Source organism: Zalophus californianus, chromosome 10, assembly GCF_009762305.2.
Source record: "Zalophus californianus isolate mZalCal1 chromosome 10, mZalCal1.pri.v2, whole genome shotgun sequence".
Lineage (NCBI taxonomy): Eukaryota > Metazoa > Chordata > Mammalia > Carnivora > Otariidae > Zalophus > Zalophus californianus.
Genome location: NC_045604.1, coordinates 110,449,268 through 110,472,682, shown reverse-complemented (window position 1 = coordinate 110,472,682; position 23,415 = coordinate 110,449,268). Strand labels below are relative to the sequence as shown.

Genomic DNA, 23,415 nt, shown 5'->3' with positions numbered 1-23,415 from the left:
AGAAATGGAAGCAAAAACAAGCCTGTTCGCAGGCTAGGCCTTCAACCTAGCTAGACCCCGCCACCTGGAATCTGTCATTAAAGGACGGACAAAATAGGGTGCCTCTCTTGAGCGTGTGTGGGATGCCGTGTTCGTGTCTGAGTGGTTTTCCGACATTTCCCGGTGGAACCCGGGGCCGTGGCTGTCCACGTTGTAGGAATGCACAGACACAGGCCAGTCTGCCTCCCCAAGAGCGCCCACGCGTGCCCGCAGCAAGGGTGCCCATCGGGCACGTTCAGGTCGGGCCCACGTGTGGGGAAGGCATACAGTACGGATGGACCCAGTTCTCCAGCAGCCCGTGAGCAGAGCGCCAGACCCCACTTTACAGACTCAGAGCTGGCTTACGAAGGTGAGGCATGACAGCGTTGGCTCATTTTGATTTTTTTCTTTAATTAATGAAAGTTACAACTGGTTGTCGGTTTGTGTCTGGGGTTTGAGAGGACACAGCTCCCTGGGTGAAAGGGAGGTGTGCACTGTGTGGGGTACACGTGCTGGGACCGGGCCCCGCTGCATCTGCACCTGACTCCCCCCACCCACCGGCGCCCCCCCTGTGGCACTCTGGGCGCCGCTTCTTCATCTTCAAGGAGAGTGTGAGCCGTACTCCGAGTCCTGTTAATTCTAAAATGTTGATATGTCAGTCCGGCCTTAGCTTTAGCACGCTAGCCCACGTTCCCTTTTGGAGTCACTGGTGTTTTCCCAGAGCGTGAAGAGCCCTGCCCTTGAGTCGGTAACATGTTTGAGTTCTACTCTCGGCCGTGCTGAGGGCTGTCAGATTATCTTTTCGGTTGTGAAGCAGTAGAACATTAAGCATCCGTACCTTCTCACCTCCTCTTCCTGATAAATGTGTACAGACACTGTTTCGTGTGGATGAACTGGCCATGAGCTTTTTTAGCCCCCTACGTGGTACTTCCGTTTTGAAATAAAGGAGTGTGGATGCCACTGCGTGCATCACAGTCCAGAGCAGGGTGTGGGTTGCTGCCCAGGGGGGACCCTGTCATCAGTGTGACTTTCCCCAGGGGGTCCCAGCTCCCCCAGCACACATTTTATCTTGAAATAATTCCCAGGAAGCCGTGACTCCATTCGGAGAGGTCTCCCATGTGCATCACCCAGTTGCTCCCCATTAGACCTTCTGCAGTCGCAGGACAGTGTCAGAGCCAGGAAACTGACGCACTACAGGGCGTGCTTATGTCATGTGACCGCCACCTCCACCGAGACACATGACCCTCCACCCCCTGCACGGTCCTCCCTGGTGCTGCCCCTGGAGCCACACCTAGCTCCCGGCCCCTGGCAGCCATGCGTCTGTTCTCTGTAGTTTGGAATTTGGGGTTTGCTGTTTATCAGCACCACATCACACCTTCTGCACAGGTGTCTCCTGCCCCAGCAGCCTGTGGCCTCTGCGGCCAAAGTGACCGGGCCCTGCCACACGGCCTCCTCCCTCTGTTTAACCCTCACCCATGGAGGGACATCTGCCTGGCCCAGTTTGGGGGCTGTTACCCACCCATAAAGCTGCTGTGAACAGTGATGTTCAGGTTTCGAGGGGGCGGGAGCTTCATTTTTCAGTGGAAATGCCCAGGAGTGTAATTGCAAAGTTGTACCGTCGGCGTGTTTGGGTGAAGACACTGCCAACTTACGATCCACGGCACTGCGCCCCCATCCGTTCGCACCTCCACTGCGGAAGACTCCATTTCTCCCTGTCCTGCTAGCATCTGGGGGACCCTGGTTCTGACCGTAGCCTTTTGGCCAGGGCGGCGACGGCCTGGCAGGGTCTTCACTTGGCGTTCCCTGACAGCCAGGGGTGGTGTTCATCTCCTGCGGGCTCATCCACCGTCTGTGGGACCCCCTCATCGACGTGTCTCTTTGTGCTTCCTGTCTGCATTCTCACCCAGTGGTTTGGTTTCTGCCGTCTACGTGTGAGCCTCTGCCCAGCGTGTGGTGGCGGGTCCACGGGCCAGCCTGCAAGCCCCTTGTCCCCTGACCAGCACGCACGGAGGGTTTTAATGTTGGTGAAGTCCAGTCTGTTGATATTTTTTCTCTTTTATGGGCCATGCTTTTGGTGTTGTGTCTAGGAACTCTGCACCATTAATTAAAAAAATAAAATAAAAAATTTAAAAAAACTCTGCACCAAGCTCTAGCTCCCCAAGTCTTTTTGAAATTTGAATTTTTCCCCCTGTAGAGAATGCATCATTCCCGCTGACTGCTTTCAAGACGTAAGGAAAAGGTCTTCAGTGTTCAGAAGGTCGGTATGGGTTTCTTCGCATTTACCGGCGTAGGATTCATTCGCGTTCTTGAATCTGTAGGTTTACCTCTTCTGCCAGATTTGGGGAACTTTTTAGCCATTCTTTGAGGGTTCCCCATCCTCCCACATGCTGGTCTCCTTCTGGGGCTTAGGCGATCTTTTGCCGAAAGTCCATGCGTCCTGAGCGTTTCTGTCTGTCTTCTGCTCCCACGTGTCTGTAATTGCTTGGTGGAGTCTCCGTGGTGGGTGCTCTGCAGCCCTGTGGCACGATCCTGATGTCCCCGTCCTCTTGTGTTGGTGTCTGTTGGCACCTGGTCTCATTTCATTTGAGATCTTCTGGTAGGACAAATCGTGTTTTAATTGAAACCTGGACATTTGGGGTATAACGTTTGAAGACATTGGATCTTATTTAAATCCTGTGTCTCATCAGTCCTCTGATACCACTCTGGTGGGCGAAGTGGACACACTGCTCGTTCCTTTCTTCCCACTTGCCCTCCGCGGGCCCTGAGGGCGTGCCCAGTGCCCACCCCGGGTCAGCCTGCCTCTCGCTCTCTGCATGGCCCATTGTCCCCGAGTCCTCAGGGGGAATGACCCGTTCCCTGGACTGTCCCTCAGTGGGAACGGTGTGAATCCCCACCCGCGGTGGGGATGGCCTGGGTCCCTGGCCCTCGGTGCACATGGCGTGTTTTGCGGGGACTTACTTTCACTGTGGGTCTGTGGGTGCCTCTCGGGCCTCAGCAGCACAGGGCCCGTGTGGCTCCAGCCTCCCTCTCTGTGTGCGGTGCCGTGTCTTCCTTGTCACCTGGCTCAGCGTCCTTCCTCCCCGATAGCCACGTGCTTTCGTCGAATCAGACAGACGTCGTGTAGACTTGTCTAAACTGTACAGCGCATCTTCATGTTCAGGTGGGTCTTACTGTCCTTCAGTGAAGTTCCACGGTGTTTCTCCGTGGTGTATCTCTGTGAGTCGTCGTTTGTATGTGAGATTGTAAGTAACTGTCTGCCGTGAGCACACTCCTGCCCAGATCTAGCTGTGGTTCACGCGGGGTCCTGGGCCTTGTGGGGCCTTGCACCGTGTGCTCCACTCGAAGCGCGTGGAAACCCCCCCAGAATTCCCCAGCCCGCCCCTGTGGCCTTTTGACCTGTGGTGGTGATGTGACACCCTCCCTCCCCCGTGGCATTCCCTGTGACAACCAGGCCTATCTCCTGTAGGGAGGCGGTGTTCTAGAAAATGGCCTGAATCCTAATCTTGAGACAACGCAGTCATTAAGAATTTTCAGCTTTGAGAGTGAGAGTCATTCCAGCCCTCCAGCCATGAGAATCCTGGACTGACAGCTTAGAAGCGGTTTCCTTCTGTTCCATTTCAGCGAGCGTTGCCGTGCCTCCTGCGTGTCAGGCCCCAGGATACCACAGTGAGCAGGAAAGGCCGGGCCCTGGGCCCCCACCCCCGTGGTCACAGAGTGCAGCATGGCCCGTGAGGAAAGATTGAAGGGCAGCAGAGGGAGGGTGTGGGGCCACTGTGCACTGGGACAGAGGTGTCCTTGCTGAGCATGGCCACCATGCCAAGGGCCTGCGTCAGGCAGAGGTGGGTGCGAGCATTCCCGGCAGGGCGGCCGACAGACAGAGGGCGCGTCAGGGAGGCTGGCCGGGCCAGTCCTGCAGGGCTCCCAGTTTGCGTTTTCTTCCACGAGCTGTGGATGGTTTCTGAGGAAGGACCTGATTGGATGTGAGGCTTCACGAAGAGCATCCTGCTGGCCTGCAGAGAGCAGAGGACAGGTTGGAGTGGGCACGGGAGCCCTGGAGGCTGTCCAGCCACCCACGGAGCAGGGTTGGTGGGCTGCGGGAGGAGCCGCGTTTAGTGATGAGAGGTGTTGACCCCGGCCAGGCTTGCGCACTCCAGCCCAGCAGCTGACGAATGTATGAGTTTTGGTGGAACTTAATACTATTTTTTTTTAAAGATTTTATTTATTTATCCGACAGAGAGACAGCGAGAGAGGGAACACGAGCAGGGGGAGTGGGAGAGGGAGAAGCAGGCTTCCCGCCGAGCAGGGAGCCCGATGCGGGGCTCGATCCCAGGACCCTGGGACCATGACCTGAGCCGAAGGCAGACGCTTAACGACTGAGCCACCCAGGCGCCCCTGGAACTTAATACTGTTTTAATTGTTAACTGAAAAATAGCCCGGAAATACTTAAACCTGCCCTAAATTAAGCCTGAAGAAAAGAAAGCTTGCTTACTGCCAACTTAGAACTGTCGTGAGATGTCGCAGGATGGCTTTCTTCCTTGAGTGGCATGTTGCCGGCAAACCTAGAAACATTGGTGTTTCCTTTTGCTTTGATTGGTGACCCCCGCTCAAGATAATAAACGTGACTCCGTTTAGGAGGCGTGACGACAGGAGTTCATCTTGGATGGTGCGGAAGACGGTTAGGTGATCCCCTAGGTTTTCAGTGAAGGAGCACAGGAAGATTGTGGGACAAATAAAACGGGGAAAACGAGAGACATCCATACTGTTTTCACTTCAGAATTGGACTTGAATTTCAGTGCAGCCCGTGTCCTGCAGGAGCTGGGGCACAGGCCCCCCTCCCCCAGGGGAGATGAGCGAGCTGTGAGCAGAGTGGCTGCCCTGCGTCCCTGGGGGAGGCCCCCCCTCACCCACGGAGACCTTGCTGAAGAGGCCTGCGGTCAGGTGGGGGTCAAGGCCTGCCCCAACCGACTAGTCGAGGGAGTTCGGGGTGTGTGCCCTTCCCCTGCCGCCTTCCCGAGTGTCCCTGCTCTGGTGACCGTTCACACTCTCCTGTTCTAGCAACTCTCCGAGGTGGTGCCTGGATTCCCACTTTAGCCTCTGACACGTGTTGGCAGTATTTCCTTAGCTGAGGGAGCGTTCTGTGGGTAGGTTTTCCATGACATCTTGGTCAGAGGATGTCTGGAGCCCCCGTTGGTGACAGTGCCGGCCGCGTGGGGTGCTGCTGTGATCTGGGCGCAGCAGACGTGGTGTCCTGAGGGGCCGCAGAGACGGCCTAGGGCTCGTTTGTTACACAGCAGTACTCTCTCGTGCGTGTTGTGGGAGGTTTTCAGTGGCCTCTCTCTCAGAAATGTGATCTGCAAGAATGTTATGGAAACACGGTGGGCAGGCAGTGAGGCCGAGAGGGAAAGACGGTGTCCCAGACCTCCACTGTGTCCCTGCTCCTTCCTCTTTCTCCCTTGGTTTGGGTCCAGCTCCCAAAGAGCTGGGTCTTGCCCAGGAGCCTTGTCTGTAGAGCTGTTGGATGTGTGTGGCCAAAAGTACACAGTCCCCCATGGAGAGCCCCCAGAAGAGGTGGCAGGCACAGGTGCCCTCGGACACTGCCATCCCAACAAGAGCCTTTTTCAGCCTCGTGGTCCTAACTAACACGTGCTCTTTCCGAGCCTGGATCCTTCATTTGTCAAAGTGAGGAGCACAGTGGATCCGTCTTAGATGATGCTGTGGAAGTCAGCGATCCGGTGCACCTCATTCCCACAGGACATCAGTGCTGCTCCCCCGAGTCACAGAGGCAGTAAATGTAGCCCAAGATGGTCAACATCGCCTGAAAACATGGGCTTAACTTGTTTCTCGAAGCTGTTTTGCTTTGTTTTGAATGTGCTAAGCTGACTTCTTTCGAGGACCGTCTTTGGATGACGTTGCTGGTGAGAAGTATACTGAACACACAGATAAAGCCTGTGCTGCGCTGTGCCCGGCAGGCCTGTTCCTCCCCAGCTGACATGCATGGTGCCCTGTCGCTGTGGCAGGATCACCCTGGCTGCAGCGTGAAGAGGGGGTTCTTGTAGGAACCGGGAAGCGTTTTCTTCCTCCTGTCCTCTCTTTCAGGCACATACTGTTCAAAATAATCACCATTAACTTTTAAGAAACTTAAGTGACCTGGCGTTTTCTGCTGCTTAGGTTTTCTGGGGCCATTGGCATTTTGGGTCCTTGATTGGTGTGCGTGAAAGTGATAATGGCATTGCCACACAAGCTCCCTGCTGTGCACTGGACCATTTTTGAAACTCGGCCTGCCCTTCTGGGATCCACCATACAGACAGTGGTTCAGCTTTTTCTTCAGTAGGGAGCCCTGGCTTATTTTCCTTTCTAAAACCAAGCAGTTTTGTTTAATCCAAGATGTGTAAAGGATAAGAGGTTTGCACCTTGCCGTGTGTTTGTGTGTGTGTTTGGGGTAGTTCTCCTGCCTCTATCACAGACTGCAGTTGAGGCCCAGCTAAGCTCAGCAAATATTAGGCCTGCTTCTGTTTTTCTGTCCCGCCGTTCTTACCAAGAGGCTTTTATTTTCAAGGTAACCTCCCTATCCAGGATGGTTGCTGGTGCCACCGGCCATCGCTGTTTCATCCTGGGTGAGAAGTGGGGGAAGAGATGGGCAGTTCACGCTCACTTGGTAGCTGTCTGTATGCCCCTTGGGGGACTTTCTGCGTGGCCTGCCCATGAGGTTCCACTTGCTTTTCGTTGGTCAGCTCCCACTGCAGAGACAGCTGGGAAATAGTGTTTTAGCTGGGGCGGGGCAGGGAGGAAAAAGTGGGGGGAGGGAGAAGGGAAGTGGGTTCAGGTGGGCGCCCCACCCTCTGCCCTTGCTCCAGCAGAAGCTTGCCCAGGCCCGCCGTCCTGTGCACCCCTTCTCCTCGCAACCCCCACAGAACCTCCTTCACTAGCCTTGCCTTGTGTGGGCTCCTTCTGTGACTCAGCTCCGTGCCATTTAAGGCTGCTGGGAGGTGGGCGCTGCTGCCTGACGGTAACAGTCATCAGCTCCTCCTCTCACAAGAACTCCCAGAGGACGTCACCCCTGTTTCCCTTTTGCTGCAGCAGAGGACAGAAGAGGGCTTGCGAGAGCTCCGTCGACCAACTAGAGGGTGCTGCTCTGTACGGTTTCAGCACGGTGCCCTGTCCAGTCGGTTCCACGGCTGTGCCTGAAGTGAAACCCAGCTCGGGGCAACCTCAGGAGGGCAGGAGAGCGCTTTCCCTTTCGCTCTGGGGCCATGCAGCTGGCACCTGCGCCTCCCGGCCCGCCTGTCCGCTCAGGGTGTTGCGGGTGCACGGTGCGACGGGAGCGGGCCTGCCTGGGCCTGGACATATCGTGCAGAGTTCTCGAGCTCCGTCACCTGTGTTAGCTTCCCAGGCCCGCCCGGGGGCTTACAGTCCTTTGGGGAAGCGGCTGGACGCCAGCGCGGTTCCCAGAGAGCAGGGCCAGGGCCCCACTCGCCCGCCAGCGGCCCCTCCCTCACCCGCTCGGCAGAGCTGGCTCCCAGCGGGTTTCGCCTCGTGCCTGGTCACGTTTGCCAAATTAGGAAAGTGAGCTGAGCTTGGCCTTGATAAAGCAAGGATGTGATTTGTCAGAGCATTTAGACGCCGTCCCTGTTGTGTCTTGACAAATGGAACCTTAAAAAAACACCTCAGCAAGGACGAGTTACTCTTTGTGGAGGTGAACTGGAGGTTTCTCTTGGCCGGTTCTCTCCCGAGCGTTGCTGCTGTTTTTGGGTTTATCAAAACAGAAGGTCTTGAAGCCTAACTTGATTTGGGTAGTGATGCAGTGTGGGGTCGGTGGCAGGCGGCCTCGGGGGTTTGCCTGGAATATTGCTGTTCTTAGCAAGCTCACGCTTCCCTGTAGAAGGACACGCCTTGCCACAGACCTACCGTTGGGCGCTGTGGCGGGGACGCCATCTGGCAGGCCCCCCTCCCAGGCTCTGCCTTCAGCTTCTGAAAGCATGTCCTCTACCAAATTGAACAAAATTGAACTTGGGCCTCTTTGACAAAAGTTTCCAGAATCCAGAAGATAAACAGGCAGAGCTGATTTCTGCTTTGTTTTCTGTTTCTCTGCCCCTTGTACAGTTCAACAGCTGCTTTGTCCCGAAGTCTTTCCTTTCTGCCCCCGTTTTATAGGGGTGATAACATAGCCTTCTCTGTACTACCCGCAAAGTTCATGTATTTAAGTAAAACTAGTGACCAGAAAAATGGGGTGTTTTGGTTAGTGTATTTAGAGCCTTCGGTGCCTTGTTCCCTGGCACACTCACTAACAGCAGATACTAGGTTTTTTTTTTTTTTTTTTAAGATTTTACTTATTTATTTGACACAGAGAGATCACAAGCAAGCAGACAGGCAGGCAGAGGGAGAGGGAGAAGCAGACTCCCCGCAGAGCAGGGAGCCCGATGTGGGGCTCGATCCCAGGACCCCGGGATCATGCCCTGAGCCGAAATCAAGAGTCAGATGCTTAACTGACTGAGCCACCCAGGTGCCCCTTAGTTTTTAACTATTAATGCATTATTACTGAATTTCGCGTTAAGGTTTAGGCAAAAGACCTTTGATTTTGCAGATTATTCTTACATGGAATGTCTCGCCTTCAGCGCCATGTCCCGGGTGGCTGGCAGAGTGTCCTACCTGACCCGTCCAAAATTCCTAATGTCACCTGGATGTCGTCCCCCGTGGGGTGGGGGCCCGTGACCTGAGGAAGGGCAAAGAATTTCAAAGGGTAAATGTGACCATTACTTACTGGGTGGTCCCTTCTCTTTCTGTCGCACCGGACTCTTTCCTGGGGCTCCTGGTGGCTTGCTCCCTTGCCCGAGTGCCCAGTGCTTCAGGAGAGGAGGGGACATTCAGACGGGACCGTCCGGGCCCCCGTCCCTTGACCAGGTGGCTGTTACAACCGGCAGGTACCGGTCGCTGCACAGACCACTCCCCCCCATTTCAGTGACACCCTGACCCCTGGCAGCCTGGCCCGAGGACCGCTGGGCTCTGCGGGTGGAGTGTCTCCAGCCTGCCGGGCGGCGCTCCGGGCCACCGCCAACACTGCCATCCCCACCTGAGCCTCTTTAAAAAGCGTGGACGTGGATGGCAGCGGCCGAGTCCGCGGCTCCCGGGCCTCCATGAGCGATGGAGCGATGGCTCTCCCTCGCCCGCCGAACGTTCTTGGATTCTCTAGCCAATTAACTGTACTAAACACAGTGAAGGTGTACTGCGAGGTGAATCTCTAGTCCTTTCTCTCGGGCGATTGTGCGGCACTGCGCTTAGAACGTACCTCCTCCTGCCTCCTGCCCATGCGCTGGTTTCTACACCCTCACCTCTTGATAAACTTTCAGTTCCAGAATAGGTCGTGGTGACCCTGTCGTGGGCTCCGACACACACACGCTCCGTGTGCCAGGAGGGCAGAGCGGCCGCGGTGGGGACCTTACACCCTCAGGAGCCGGCAGGGTGGTAAGCAGCCCCGAGCCAGGCCCTGCCCTTGCATCCCAGGGTATTTGGCAGTTTCCCAAACGTGCCTGACCACGAGGCTTCCGGGGGGGGGGGGGGGGGGAAGAGTCTCCCGCCCACGGAAAGCACAGATTCTGGGGTTCTCCCCCATGCAGATGACACAGTCACATGTGGAAGTCACTATGGATCCTGCAAATGATACTGTCGAACCGACCACATACTCTTGAGTAACACTGTAGACGTGAGCAGGAGTCCTCTGCGTGAAACCGTAGAGACGACCCGAATCCCCTGTAGCTGGATTTGGTCGGAATCTCCTAGGGGCAGGGTGTTGCTCCTGAGAAAGGGGGTGGGGTGAAATGATTCCGAAGGGACCAGGAACCCCAGGGCGTGCCTCCTTGGCCACCTCCTGCAGGGGGGTGCCCAGGACTGCCACGAGCCCCACTTCGCAGGCCGGGCGAGGCGAAGGCGAGTCATCACGACTGCCTCCCTTGCGGTGTCTACTCGGGGGCTTCTCACATGGGGGCTGAACCTCCATTTTTACCAAGGAGCCCCGGCTTTGACCAGGCCTTTGGCTGCATTTCTGACAGTGTTTTAGTGTTTATCAGAGGGACTTGAGTATCCTGTAGTCTTTTTTTTTTTTCTCCGTAAAAGTAGTTTCAGCCTGACTGTAAAAATATCGTTTATTTTTTTAAAAAACAGATCATAGGAAAACATGTAAAGAAGAAAGCAGGGGCGCCTGGGTGGCTCAGTCGGTTAAGCGTCTGCCTTCTGCTCAGGTCATGATCCCAGGGTGCTGGGATCAAGTCCCACGTTGGGTTCCCTGCTCCACAGGAAGCCTGCTTCTCCCTCTGCCGCTCCCCTTTGGTGCAGTCTCTCTCTCTCTTGCTGGCTCTGTCTCTGAAATAAATAAATAAAAATCTATAAAGAAGAAAACGAAGTTAATTTCTAAACAAGAATTATTTAAGTTGCCGTACTTAATTCGCACCTCCGTGTTGTTGCTGCACTGACCAGGACCCAGAGCTGAGCGTGTGCATAGAGCTGAGTGTGTGACCAGCTGCTCCCCGGCTGCCATGGCTGGCCAAGGTCACAGCCGTGTGAGTCGGCCAGCCCAGGAAAGCAAGGCTGAGGGGTCAGTTCGAAGGTGGAGTGAGCTGACGAGTAGTCAGGATCACAGCCTCGGTTCATGGAGGAGGGACAAAGAGCAGGCAGAGAAGGTGTTGGGTTTTGAGTTGTTTTTGGTGTGTCGGACCGACAGAGCCAGAGCCTGGTCAGGGACAGTGGTCATCCTGCCTTCCCGAAGCTCGCCATCTGCTTCCCTTTGCTCTTCCTGGTTCGAGCCTGTATTTTGATTCCTGCCCTATTGGTCTGCCTGTGATTCACCCCCCTCCACCGATGGCCCCTAGCTTCGCCGTGAGGGTGGTCCCCACGGCCTGACGAGCCCCTGTGGCTGCAGCCTCCCTTCTGCAGTTTTGGCTCTTCTAGCAAAACGTATTAAGTTGTCAGTAAAAATAGGTCTTTCAGGCTAAAAAAAAAAATAAGGTTGTCAGAATCCCTTGATTTGGGGATTGTATATGTAAAAGTTTTTCAAAACCTTTTCCTGAACACTCTTCTTTTTCTCCCGAGTTCTTACGGAAGTCAGAGCTTCTAGCTCCTCTGGCTTTCTAATTGCAGACCTAGGTAGATGGGAACCGCTTGGGCCGGCCGAGGAATGCTGCCTCCTTGCCTTGCCTGGAACGCGGTGCTGGAGCAGGGCAGGCAGGGAGAGGCCGGGCTGGAGGGGCCCTGCGGGTTGTCTGTGGAGTCATGTTCCACGGGCCTCCCAGCCTTGCCTTCAGACCTAGAGGCCCGGCCGTGTTTCCACCTTTCTCCCCCAGGGTCTGGACCCCAGGGCAGAACTGAGCCGGGGTTAATTCTCCGTGAGGTTTCCAGAAGACCTATTGTACCTTGCAAAATTCAAAAGGACTCGTTATCAAGTATTTGCTCCTGCCCCCAATTCTTGAATGTTTCATTTCTTAAAGGACATGGTAACGACGCTGGAAGAATATTTTGATAAAAGAGGGGGGGGGTCCTGGAAGGCCCCGCCCACCCAAGTCCCTTTCCCGTCCCCTCTACTCACGAGAACACCTGTGTGCGGTTGGCCACTTGCTGTGTGCCAGGCCTCGCGCTCAGTGTCCTCGCTGCATCTGGGCTTCTGCCACATGGAGACCTCCCAGGTCCCCCCACACCATCCCCACAGCTCATTCTCAAACCAGGCCTGTCCAGTTTCAGATCCCACACCTTTCGCCATGACTCCAAGCCATTTGGTCTCTGCATTTGATTTAGCACCATCACGCTCCTCTGTGGGACAGCGCTTAGTGAGCATGTGGTATGCCTGGATGCTGTGTGTGCTGTTTAAACTATTCTGTTTAATGCTCCAAAGGACCCTCTGAAGCATGCTCTGTAGTTACCCAGTGCTCCTTGATGAGGAAGGCAGGCCAGTGCATGAAGAGATTTGCCCAAAGATGCACAGTGATGAGAAGTATCCTTCTGAGTGCTGCAGAATGTTCGCCCCTGAATACACACCGTACTTTGTTCGGTGGTTCTTCCCTATAGGGAGCTCTTTAGCTGTTTACAGTTGGGTTATCGTTTTGGTTTTGGTAACCAGGGTCAAAGTAACAAGGGTGAAGTTCATTTTTTTTCTGGATGTAACAGTCTTTAACGTAAGCTGATAGAGCAATTCCTAGCTCTTTGCTATTACATCATTGTGTTACCCAGTGTCCGTTTTATGGCCCATTGTGGCTGCTGCAGCTCCTGTCATCACACCCGCATCCTGGCCATTACGAAGGGGAAGATATGAAGAAGACGCTCTGTTCCTCTTGAGGGCATGACTCTTTGCATCCCATTGACCAGCACAGCCTCTTGGTGCAGGAGAGGCAGAGAAGCGTTGTCTTTAGGTGGACGGCTGTGTGTCCAGCTGAAACTAGATCACTGTAGGAGCAAGAGAGGATGTGTGTCCAGGGAACTAGCCATCTCTGTCATAGTCTGCCTTTTGGCCACCCACATATTTCTTCCAAAATAAAAACACTCCTCCCCATCATCAAAGGAGGCAGCCCAAGTCCCACTCAGTGACTGCACCCCATAGAATGCAGGATTTCTGGTGACAAGCACGTCCCTCATCAGGGCGTTCCAGGTGGTCCCTCTGAAATGCTGAGCCGAGTAGAAGGCAGGGGAAGGCAATCCCACCTTTCAGTTGGCAAAGAGAAGAGCAGGAAGGACACTTACTGGTCCCCACAGGGCCAGTCCCTGTGTCTGCATTTTGGAAGGATCTCTGCCAACCGGCCTCCCTGGCCTCGTCTGAAGTGGGTCCTGGAGATGATGTGCTTCCTAGGGGCCCTTCCCACCTGCTGCAGGAACCACGGCAGGGATCTCTGGCAGCAGGTGTCATTCTTGAAAACTGGTCTTTTATTTACATACTGTTGCCAGGCGCGGGCCCTCTCTGCCAGTCTCACTTGAGTGGGGGCTTCTTTGAGGCCACCCGAAGCCATAGGCTTGCCAGGCTGGTTCCCATCCTCTAGCCAGATGGCAGCCGCTTGAGAAAGACATGGCACCTCCTTCTGCAGCCCATTGTGTCGGGCCGCTAAAATCCACGCGGGCGTCCCCACACGTCTGGTCCCAGTGGCAGGCTCTGTCCACACCGGGCCTGCTGTCACATGCCGCGAGGGAGGGTGAACGGATTCCAGCCTGTAACATTCATGTCCTCACCTCCTAACCAGTGAAGCGGCACCTGGGACCACTGCAGCCGATTTGTCGCAAACACTAGGTTCTCTGATGGTCAGAAAATGGGGTGGCTTTGGTTACAGAGGCCACAGGTCTGGTCGTCGGGTCCCATGCCTCTTCCCTGTAGCTTCCTGAGAAGGGCTCCTCCAGAGAACTCTTGTTCAGATGTGAACCTCTTGGCCGGAGCCACCAAAGTTTTGTCTTTTCGGGAGACGTTTTCCAGTTTCTTCCAGGCTTCTTTCTCGAGTTTTCTTTGTACATCTCATTGTCCAGGTTTCTTGTTTTTTCCTTGAGGTGCCTTTTGGGGCCCTCAGTCCGTAGGCAGCAGTTGCCTTACCTTGGGAGACAAGTGGTCTGCCTTCTCTGCTCCGGATCATCTTTCTCGGAGTCTGCCCCCCAAACTGTCTTCCTGTAGGAGATGCTCCCCAAATGTGTGTTCTTTCCTGGCTTTCTGTCCACACATAAGAGCTAGGTGCTCACGTGGACCACTGTTGGCACCTCCCGGGATGGTCAGCTGGCTGGTTCCTTGTCCGGTGGGCTTCATTGGGGCGGGGGGGTGGGGGCGGGGGTGCACAGATGCCCGTCTGCAGCCTTCGTCCTGGGCTGTCATCTGCTGGGGGGTGTTGGGAAGGTTGGGGGTGTCTTGGTTGGCATGCAGAATTTCAGGCATCCACTGTCAGTGCAGAATGTCAGTCCCTGGTCATTGTGTGGATGCCCAGGCTCATCCGAGCTGCTGGGATGCAATGGGGCAAGAGAAGGGGTGTGGGGCTGGGGGCCGTGATAGCTCTGGAGGTGAATGCTCTATGGCCTTAATTTTTTTTTTTTAATTTTTCTGGAAACTTTCACATGGAGTTCTTTCTGTGCCTATTTCTTGTGTCTAAAATGAAGATCATTGTACGTGTATTTATATCAGTAAGGATTAAATGAGCTCTTTTTATGTCTAACAATGTCCTGGCTAGTAGAGCAGGTGGTGAGATTCCACCTTAAGGACCAGATGGAAGTGAAAGTAAGCGACCACCCCAGCCACCCTTGAATCCCTTAGGCTCCTTCGTGCCTGAGCAGGGCCAGAACCAGCCTTCTGTGCCATGATTTTTGACCTGCTGCTGAAGAGGGCAGCTTCACGTGGAACCAGGGCATCTGCAATTTGGCCTGATTTCTAGGAGCCTTTGGCTTCCACGTGGCCCAGGGAGCTGTGCAAGTCGGGGACAGACCCTGAGCGTGGGGGCTGTAGAGCATGAAAATTTTTTCAGAGGAATTTGAATGACATGTAATTCATGGAGCTCACAACTAACCCACTTAAATTTTCCAGTTAAGTTTTTTGTCTGTTCACAGTTGTGCAGCACCCACCACAGTGGATTTTAGAACATCTGTGTCACCCTTGAAAGCCAGCCCTCCACCCCCCACCCTGCACCACCACCCAGCTACCCCATCTCTGTACATGAGGGCAAGGATTCTGCAGAGGCGTCTGAAGGGCTGTCCCAGGACGCCTGGGTGGCTCGGTTGGTTAAGCGTCTGCCTTCGGCTCACGTCATGATCCCAGGGTCCTGGAATCGAGTCCCGCATCGGGCTCCTTGCTCAGTGGGAAGCCTGCTTCTCTCTCTGCCTGCTGCTCCCCCTGCTTGTGCTTGCTCTCTCTCTCTCTCTCTCTCTCTGGCAAATAAATAAAATCTTAAAAAAAAAAAAAATGAAGGGCTGTCTCTCCCAGGGTGGGCGCTTGCCTGTCAGAGCTGTGCCCCGGGCCGGGGCGGGGCGGGCTAACGTGCACGCACGCTCACCGGTAGCCGGGGGCCCCTGGTGCTGAAGGCAGGCGCGCGGCGTGCAGTCGGGGTCAGGTGTGCGGTCGGGCTCAGGTCGAATGTGAAACACCTCCAAGACAATAGCTCTAATTGCAAAACATGCTCATTAAAACACCAACCAGGGCCCTAAACCGGAATGAAAATATTACAGGGAGAGAAGTAATTGGTGAACCCGGGAGCTCCCTAGGGAGATGTCTGTTTAAAATTAAGTAGCTTCCTGGTGTTTCTCCTCCTAGGTAGGAGACAGTTTGCCTCGGGATAATTTCTGGAAGAGTGAGTCAGGAGCTGCTTTTGAAATAGCTGTTGAAGTAAATAATATGAAAATGTTTACTGTTAAACCTTAATTGGAAATGACTCTTACAGTGGGAAATTGCCCTGTTTGAATCAGTTATAGATGGTGTTCGATTTTGCTACGAATTTGCTAACCCAAATCCCTGACCTACAAAATGTTGTGTTTTGTTTTACTAAAAACTCCACGTGCGTGCACGTTTTATCTGGAATCTTTGTTTTTTGAACTGGAAGGTGCCTAAGAGGTCATCTTTTGTGTTCAGAGCCTGTCCTTTTGTTAGCTAAGAACAGAAGTACGGAGGTCGGGGCACTAAACTCACTGGGAGTTCTCAGCCCCTCTTCTTCCTACACCCTGTTTCCCTGCGTCTCAGTTCCCACCCCAACACCTCACCTTCACGGGGAACTCAGAAGCCCTCCCTGGGCGCCTCGTTCTCCTCCCGAGAATCGCCCCGTGGTCTGGGAGTGATGCAGCCCTGGGCCAGCTGGCCTGGAGCCTGGCTTCCCCATCCCCATTCCAAGGATCCTGTGCTAACTCTTGTCTTCACCCACAACCCTGTTTTTTGACATTCCGCTCTGCCTTGTGACCTCTGTCATAGGCCAGAAGCCACATCCTGTTTCTCGTTGCCCCGATGATTGTAGGATGCTGTGATCTCGTGCTCGCGTGAGGGCTTTCTCAGTGCGGGACGGCACAACTCCGGCCATGCGCCCTTTCGGCAGGTAGTGGAGTGTAGCTTCTTGTGTTGATTTGCAGCTGCCAAAGGAAGAGACAAATGGTGAAGGACATAGACACTGCCTTTAAATATTCATCGTTCTTGCTTCTGTATGTAACACTGTGGAACAGGGCCTGTGTGCGTGTGCACGTGCATGTTTGCATGTGTGTGTGCACGTGTGTGCGTGCGCGTGGAGCCCTCAGCCAGATTCCTGGCTCCAAACTCTTTCCTTCATTCTCTGGTTCGGGGACAGCAGCCATCCTCGGGCATGAGCTGGGACGGATGTTAGCTCTGTGCCCTCCAGGTCTGGAGAGACCCGAGACCTCAGAGAGCATTATAGGAAAATGTGTGATGTAACTTTCTAGCCAAAATACTAATGAAGGAGATTTCTGTTGGGTTGTGGGAAAACTAAGGAAAGTGGGAGCAACATCGAACGGTTTTTAACTGTGGCTTACGAGAGGAAAAGTGCAGAATGTCTTTAAATGGCCGCAGGTGGCCGTACACAGAACCCGGGGTTGGGGGGGGTGATGTGGACCCTACATGACAGGTGTCCCACCCCCGCCCTAACATGCCGGTGTTTAGACTGCATCTCCCAGAACCAAAATGGTGTCAGAATCCCTTTGTTCTGATTTTAGGTTTGGAAATAGAAAGCTGGTGTCTGTGGCTCAGACAGCGGCCTGGTATTTTGCTCCCCGCCTTTGCAGATACGGCCGGTCCCGTGCTCAGGTATCTCTGGAAGAATCAGTACTGGCTAGTCAAGCCGGTTTAGTTACTGACTTCCTCTGGGAGGTGCAAGCAGCCTGGCTGTTGGAGCAGACAGCCGCGTATGCTGCTGAGTCATCTCATGAGAAGGGGTCTTCCCGAGTGGAAGGCTCGAGTACCCGTCTGCTCACATGCACTGCCTCTCGTGGGTCCAGAACCTATTTCGACCTACTCTTGAATCTGGTTTTTTTAAAAACGATTTGATTAAGAGAAAAAGGGAATTCAAATGCTGTGTCCCTGGGAGTTTGGAGGGGTCCCTGCTATGTAAACAGCACTGCTGAATTAACACGGGCCGGAGTGGACCAGCAGCCTGCTGGCCGAGGCTTCGTGCGGTGCACACTTCTCAAGTTGTGAAACACCCGGTGTGCTCTCAACACCTTTCCAGAACTGTTAGGAGTGCCTGTCATCTCCAGCACCCCCCCCCCCACGCCACCCCCCACGACACTCCCTTGTTTTAAAAAGAGCCTTTTCTAAGCAGTTGCTACAGGTGAGACTATGCCTTGTCTCTGCTCTCGTTTGGGTTTGCATTTTTGTTTGTAACTAAAGTTGCAGTTTAGCAACTTGTTGATGACTTGTGGTCTAGAAATGAGGTGTGCTGGATACATAATGTCCAGATTTTGTGCATAGACGTTTCTTGGAGGTAGGGGACCTTGGCTTCATGTGGCGCACCCACACGCAGGGTGTGACTCGGATGTGTGAGGCCGGGTTTGTTTGCACGTGGTCACCTACCAGCAGAGAAACCGAGGCCGGGAGCTGACTGTGCAGCCAGTCATGGTGCCGTCACTCTGCGAGGCGCCTGCCGGCCTGGCTGGGGATGGTACCACCATTTGGTCCCGCTCGATGGCTTCTCGCAGCGCAGCTGTCTTGACGCTCACTGCTGAGCGGTAATCATGGTATCTCAGCCTCCCGACAAGTGTTCTCTGCAAGCTAGTGAACCCCGCTCAGGTACCCCTGCAGCCATCCTGGTGGACGGGAGGTGGCGGTGTGTCTGAGCCTCTGCTGGGGACCCGCATGGGTTCATACCTCTGTCTTCACGTGGGCGGGGAAAAGGAAAACCCGTATCGGTGTCAGCAAGTGTCCCAGATCGGATTTTTGGTTCACTCTGTGAACTGCAGAGTGATACCGGGGTTCCGTAACGTAAGGCGAACCCCACCGTCATGGCGAACCAGAACATTCCACTGCCGCCTCGCGGCCTTGTCCCGTCTTTCCCACGCTAATGTGAGCTCTCCCTCTTGTTGCAGGTGCACTTTTCGATTCCCCAGCACGGCCATAAAGATCCAGTTCACATCTCTGTACCGTCAGGAAGAAGCCCCGGCGTCTCCCCTCCGGCCCCTTTACCCGCAGATCTCCCCTCTGAAGATTCACATTCCGGAGCCGGATCTCCGCAGCTTGGTCAGCCCTATCCCGTCCCCAACCGGCACCATCAGGTGAGTGGCCGACTCGGGCCTGGCCACATGCGCCCCACCCCCCCCCCCCCCACAGCACCAGGGTCCCCCCTGCTCTGGCCATCTGTGTGAGAAGCAGGAGGACCCAGGTGACTCAGTAGGTCTCTGGAAAACTGCAGGGGGATGGAGATTTTGAAACTATTCTAAGTGCATCAAGGGACCTGACAACTTAAAGAACATCTCTGGAGAATTCTCTCATAGAGTGAAGAGTCCCTACAGCATTAATCACTTTCCCGGTTTGCAGTTCTGTGTCTTAGGGGCTTTCCTTAAAAGCAGCACAGGTCTGATTGCTTTAGAGGCATTGACAATATTTTAAAGTAATCTGTGCATGCCAGGATTTGAACTTTGTTTTTCTAAACTTTATTTATGAAGTTTTAGGACTTGATCTAGAGTTTGAAGGAGAGAAACTTCTCAAACGTTCCCATCCTTGGTGTGGTGTACAGAGAAACCTCAGGGGAAGGTTTCGGGGAGACCCCCGTAGAGAGGGACCAGCTGGGCTCTCGACTCCGTGTCCCACCCTCTGCCTGCGCTGGCGCCACGGCTCCGGCCACGGCACTGGCAGCTTCCCCTGTGGCTGGTGCGTCATCAGTGCAAATGTCAGACCTGGAAAAAATAAAGGTCGTGTCTGAGTCTGGTTTTGCCCCCACATACCTCCTGCAGGGGTCTCAGTCCTCAGGGGTGCCTCTGAGCCACACTGGGAAAACCGATGCTCCTCGGGCGGGAGTTTTGCTGTCCCCACAGTCTTCTGGTCAGACACCGTGCCTTCCCTCGCCAAGCGGCCACGCTCTGGCGGTCTTCATGTTCTCCTCATGTTCTAGGACCATGTGTCACTCGGTCTTTCTGTGACAGTCATGCCTCATTGCTGTTTTCCCGCTGGGACATGTTGCAGACATGTTGGGAACAGTTTGCTTTGAGCTGGCTTGGAGCCTGCGTCCTGCAGAACCAGGGAAGAAGTGTGTCTCTCTCTTACGGAGAGAGTGGTAGGCACAGCGTTGATCATGGTGTGGCCTGGAGCTCAAGACTGGCCCCCAGTTCTGGTTCTGGCCATGTGACCAGTTAGTGGGAGAACCAGGGGCCTCGTTAGGCCTTGTTTTCCTTGTCGTAAGGCCAGAACGCAGATGTCCTGGCTCTGGGAGACGGGGATGAGCGGCAGCTTTCTGAAAGCCCACGCGTGTGTTAGGTCCTGTGCTCAGCGCGGTGCCTGCAGGGTCTCAACTACTCCTTCCGCTCACTTCAGGTTGCTAGGATGGCTCTGGTCTAAAGCCCCAAATCGAGTGTGTGATCTCATTGTTATTTCAGACGGCTAACTGGACCTTAATCTAGAGCATGAGTTTTATGCTCACGCTGTGAAAATGTTCCTACACGTACTTACCTGTAATTTATCCACGGGTAAAAAGTCATACGTGGGGAGATGAGGTGGGCCCTGTGGACGACGCTCTGCCTCTTCCTCACACGGCTAACGGGCCGCCCGTGACCCAGCAGCTCCCCGGAGCGGGAGGTCCAGGCAAGAACTCGTACACAAGGGCTCAGGGCATCACTATTCCTAATAGCCGCGAAGCAGGAGCGACTCGGTGGCTGTCAACTAATGAGCAGCTAGGTCAGACGTGGACTATTCACAGTGGAATGTTACGTGGCCATAAAAAGGGATAAAGTGCTGACACCTGGCAGAGCGTGGCTGCCCCGTGGAAACGTGACGCGGAGTGAAGGCAGCTGAACGCGAAGGACCGCACCCCAGTACGATGCCGTTGATAGGAAACGCCTGGAACAGGGGGTCTCGGGGAAGGCAGCAGGCGCGCAGCTGTGGGGGCTGGGGGTCGGAAGGCGTGCCAGCCAGCTGTATGGCCTTTGTTTCTGGGGTGACAGTGGAAACGCTTTGGACTCAGACAGTGGTGATGATGGTTGCTGACTCTGTGAGTACCCCGGAAACCCCTCAGTTGTACTCTAAATGGGGGACTTATCTCAGTGAAGCTGATACAAAACCTGGCTGTCCTGACACCTTCACCCGGAGCAGCCTAAAGCGGCCGCGGGCACATGGACCAGCGACATCCCATGCCCGTGCTGCTGGCCGCTGGGGGCCGGTCCTGGGCGGCATGGGTGTAGCTGTGGAGGGCCCTTGGCACCCAGCAAACCCCGGGCAGGCCGTCAGCATGGCATTGTTAATAATCGGGTTATGATCCAGCCAGATAGACACTAAGAAAGAAAAACGTGCTGGTTTGTACCTGGAGGGCTTCAGAAAATAAATACATTTCCCAGGGATATTCCAAATCAAAACAGTAGACAGCTGGTTAAGATATTCAAGCCAGGCTCTGTGTCCTGACGTTACTTTTGTGTCGGAAGGGAGGCCGGAGCTGGAAGAAGTTCAGGGAGGTGTGGACTGAGTGCAAGTAGGAGCTCAGCAGGTGCGGCTGGAGCTGTGCTGAGCACGGGTGCGTGTGAGGGGCCAGTCCCCGGGCCGGGCGGGCTGGGGCACTGTGTCCCGGGTCCCCCCCCCCGCCGCCACTTCTCCTTTTTATCTGGCGGAAGATTTGGGGAGAAAGTAGCCACTGTGGGACTGGCCCTCTCTCCCTTTTTGGCCTTGAAGTATCAGAGAAGGGACTTCTGTTTACATCCGCTTATCTTAGCGCAGTGGAATCCAATTTAGAAACCTCAGAGGCCCTTGTGGTTTTGCTTGCCAAGATCCTGTTCAACTTCTGGGCTGTTGCAGGGGTGGAGCCCCGTGTTTACAAACACGCCACCCCTCCTCTCCACCCTGGGATGCCCCCCCGACTTCCCCACCCCCACAGCGACCGAGGAGGGGAGCAGGGCTGAGGGCTCGGCTCCGCAGGGTGGGGGGGCGGGGAGCTGGCACCCTGCGCCCGGCCAGCCTGCACAGTTGTCACCCGTCCCTCTGACGACACAGCGGGAGGGGGAGGGGAGGGTGCCTCTTCTCCTAGTTTGGTGTGCCTGCTTCCTGCTCCCGCCATTGGCCAGCTCCCCCGAGCCACCTGGGGGCCTTGGTCTGGGTCACTTTCCAGCCTGGACCCAGTTTCTCCAGCACCCTGGCCTGAGCCTCTGTCCCCTCCAGGGTTTTGTGAGCGGCGTTCCCCAGGGGGGAACATTCCCCGGAGGAACATTCTCGAGAACAAACAGCCCCGCCCCACACTCCGACCCCGCCCGCCTTCCTTTCTGTTTGGCCTTTTTCTGCTTCCCCTGCCAGCCAGGGGGTGTGGCCACCCTGTGGTGGTTGGGTTTGTGTTTTGTTTTGGGGCGTTTGTTTGTGGTTGTTTTTTTTTTTTTTTTTTTGCGCTGATGTGCTCCACCCAGAAAATGAATGAATGCTCTTTGAAATAAATTCTGCTGTCTTCAGCAGCATTTTATTGACTTTTTTTTTTTCGTTTTGCAAAGAAGTGGTGTTTTTAGGAAGAAGAAATCAGTTCACCACTTTCTGGGTTTTACAAAATGAGAGACCAATCTATAAAGAGCTCTTGGAGCTAGGAGTTTTAGGGACAGAGCCGAAATAAAACCAGAGGAAGGAGGCAGGCAGCACAGAAGGAGGGGAGCTGGTCTTTCCCAAGAGCCAGACTTTACAAGCTGTTTCTTTAAGAAGGCTTTCCTCAATTTTTTTCAAGGTAGAGCTCAAAAACCAGAGTAATTGTGTTGTGAAATCTGGCAAAGTCTAAGCCACTGACTTCAAACTGAAACTGCCTTTGACCGTGGTCTTCAGGCGCATTTCCACCCCATCTGTGGTTGGAGCTCGGCTGCCCTCCCCTCCCTGCGATCGGTCTGGTCCGTCTGGGAGAAGTGCTTGCGTTTTTCCAGCCGACTGGGGCCCTTCCTTGGGGTGACGTTTCCTGCGTCACAGCTCCCAGCTCAGTCTCCAGATGCTTCCTGTAATGCCAGCAGGGGCCCGTGCCCGCTGATCCGTTGGTCCAGGAGCCCCATCGTCTGTGGCTCACCTGGGGGCCACTTTCCTTTCCAGCACCTCTCCTGTGGACCTCACACCCCCACCCGGTCCCTTTCCCTTCCAAAAGCTCTGAGAAATAAAAATCGGTTCATCCACACAGAAAGGTGGGCCCTCCACCTTCTTTGCATTTTCCCTTCTGCCGAAATCCATGCCAAGATGTATTTTGGCTCTAAAACGTTGAGAGAAAGTTCTTATCTTCGCTGGGGTGGCCATTTCCCGGTTCTTGGGCACATCTCACTGGGGCCCTTTGGTTCCTGTGTCGTGTGTTCTCGGCGCGCCTTCTGGGTGACGCCTGGCCTGTGTGCACTGCTGCTCCCGCGTGGGCACATGACCCGGCAACGGAGGGCCCTTCCCAGGCCTCACACTCTGGGAAGCTGGAAGAACCTGGAGGGCAGGGGCTGGGGGGTGGCATTCCCCCAAGGTCTGCACCGCACGGGCTGCCCTCAGGGGGGGTGTGTCTGGTGAGTTCTGGGCTGAGGAGCAGCTTGGGCCAGTTTACTGACTGCTGGGCACAGGGCAGAGTATGTTTCAGAAACGAGTTAGGCTTTTGAAATAGCTTCCCAGGATTTCGCGGCATCACATTTATCTTAAGCATTCCTTAAGAGCGGTCTCAGAAGCTGGCCTCTGTGGATTTTCTTTCCCTGTTCTCTTACTTTTTTTTTCCAGATTACAGAAATACTGTGTATGCATTATACAGAATGCAAACATTTCAGAAAATGAAGCTCCCGCCCACCCTGCTGTTCCCAGGACAGGTCATGGGGTGCATCTCCTCTACGCGTTCCCGATGGCTTCTCTCACAGGGACTGCTGGGGGTCCCCCCTCCGCAGGAAGGCCCCGTAGAGTCCAGTGTCCTCTCGCGGTCTTTTTCTCCTTTCCTGCTGGGTCTTGGGCGCCTTTCCGAGTCACCGCACTGCAGGGGCTGGAATTGGCTTCCTGAGCTTCCCACTAGGGGGCCCATGGGCCATTTCCAGTGTCCTGCCTCAGGGGCGGCTCTCTGAAGCTGCCCTTCCGAAACGTCTGCACATCTTACGCGGAGGCAACACAGTTCTCAGATTTGGTTATTTTGTTTGAGAGTCATGAGCCCTGGGATTCTAGGGCAAGTAATGAGGATAGGAGCCGCTGCTGGTGCTCGCGCCGGGCGTCTGCCTGCACCTGCAGGGCGGCGCTGTGGCCCGTTCCCGGATGGGACACTGATGCCCGGAGACCGGATGCCGCCCGCAGGTCTGTGCTCTGTGCACAGG

General features: G+C 54.8%; 1 protein-coding gene across 1 annotated transcript in view; it reads left to right on the top strand.

The window, feature by feature from the left end:
• The window catches only part of FOXK1 (forkhead box K1), a 62,550-nt gene that overhangs the window by 27,700 nt on the left and 11,435 nt on the right, over positions 1–23,415 (top strand). The window contains exon 2 of the mRNA XM_027609757.2: positions 18,028–18,213. Within this exon, the coding sequence (XP_027465558.1) occupies positions 18,028–18,213 (186 nt within the window). The remainder of the gene's footprint in view (positions 1–18,027; positions 18,214–23,415) is intronic.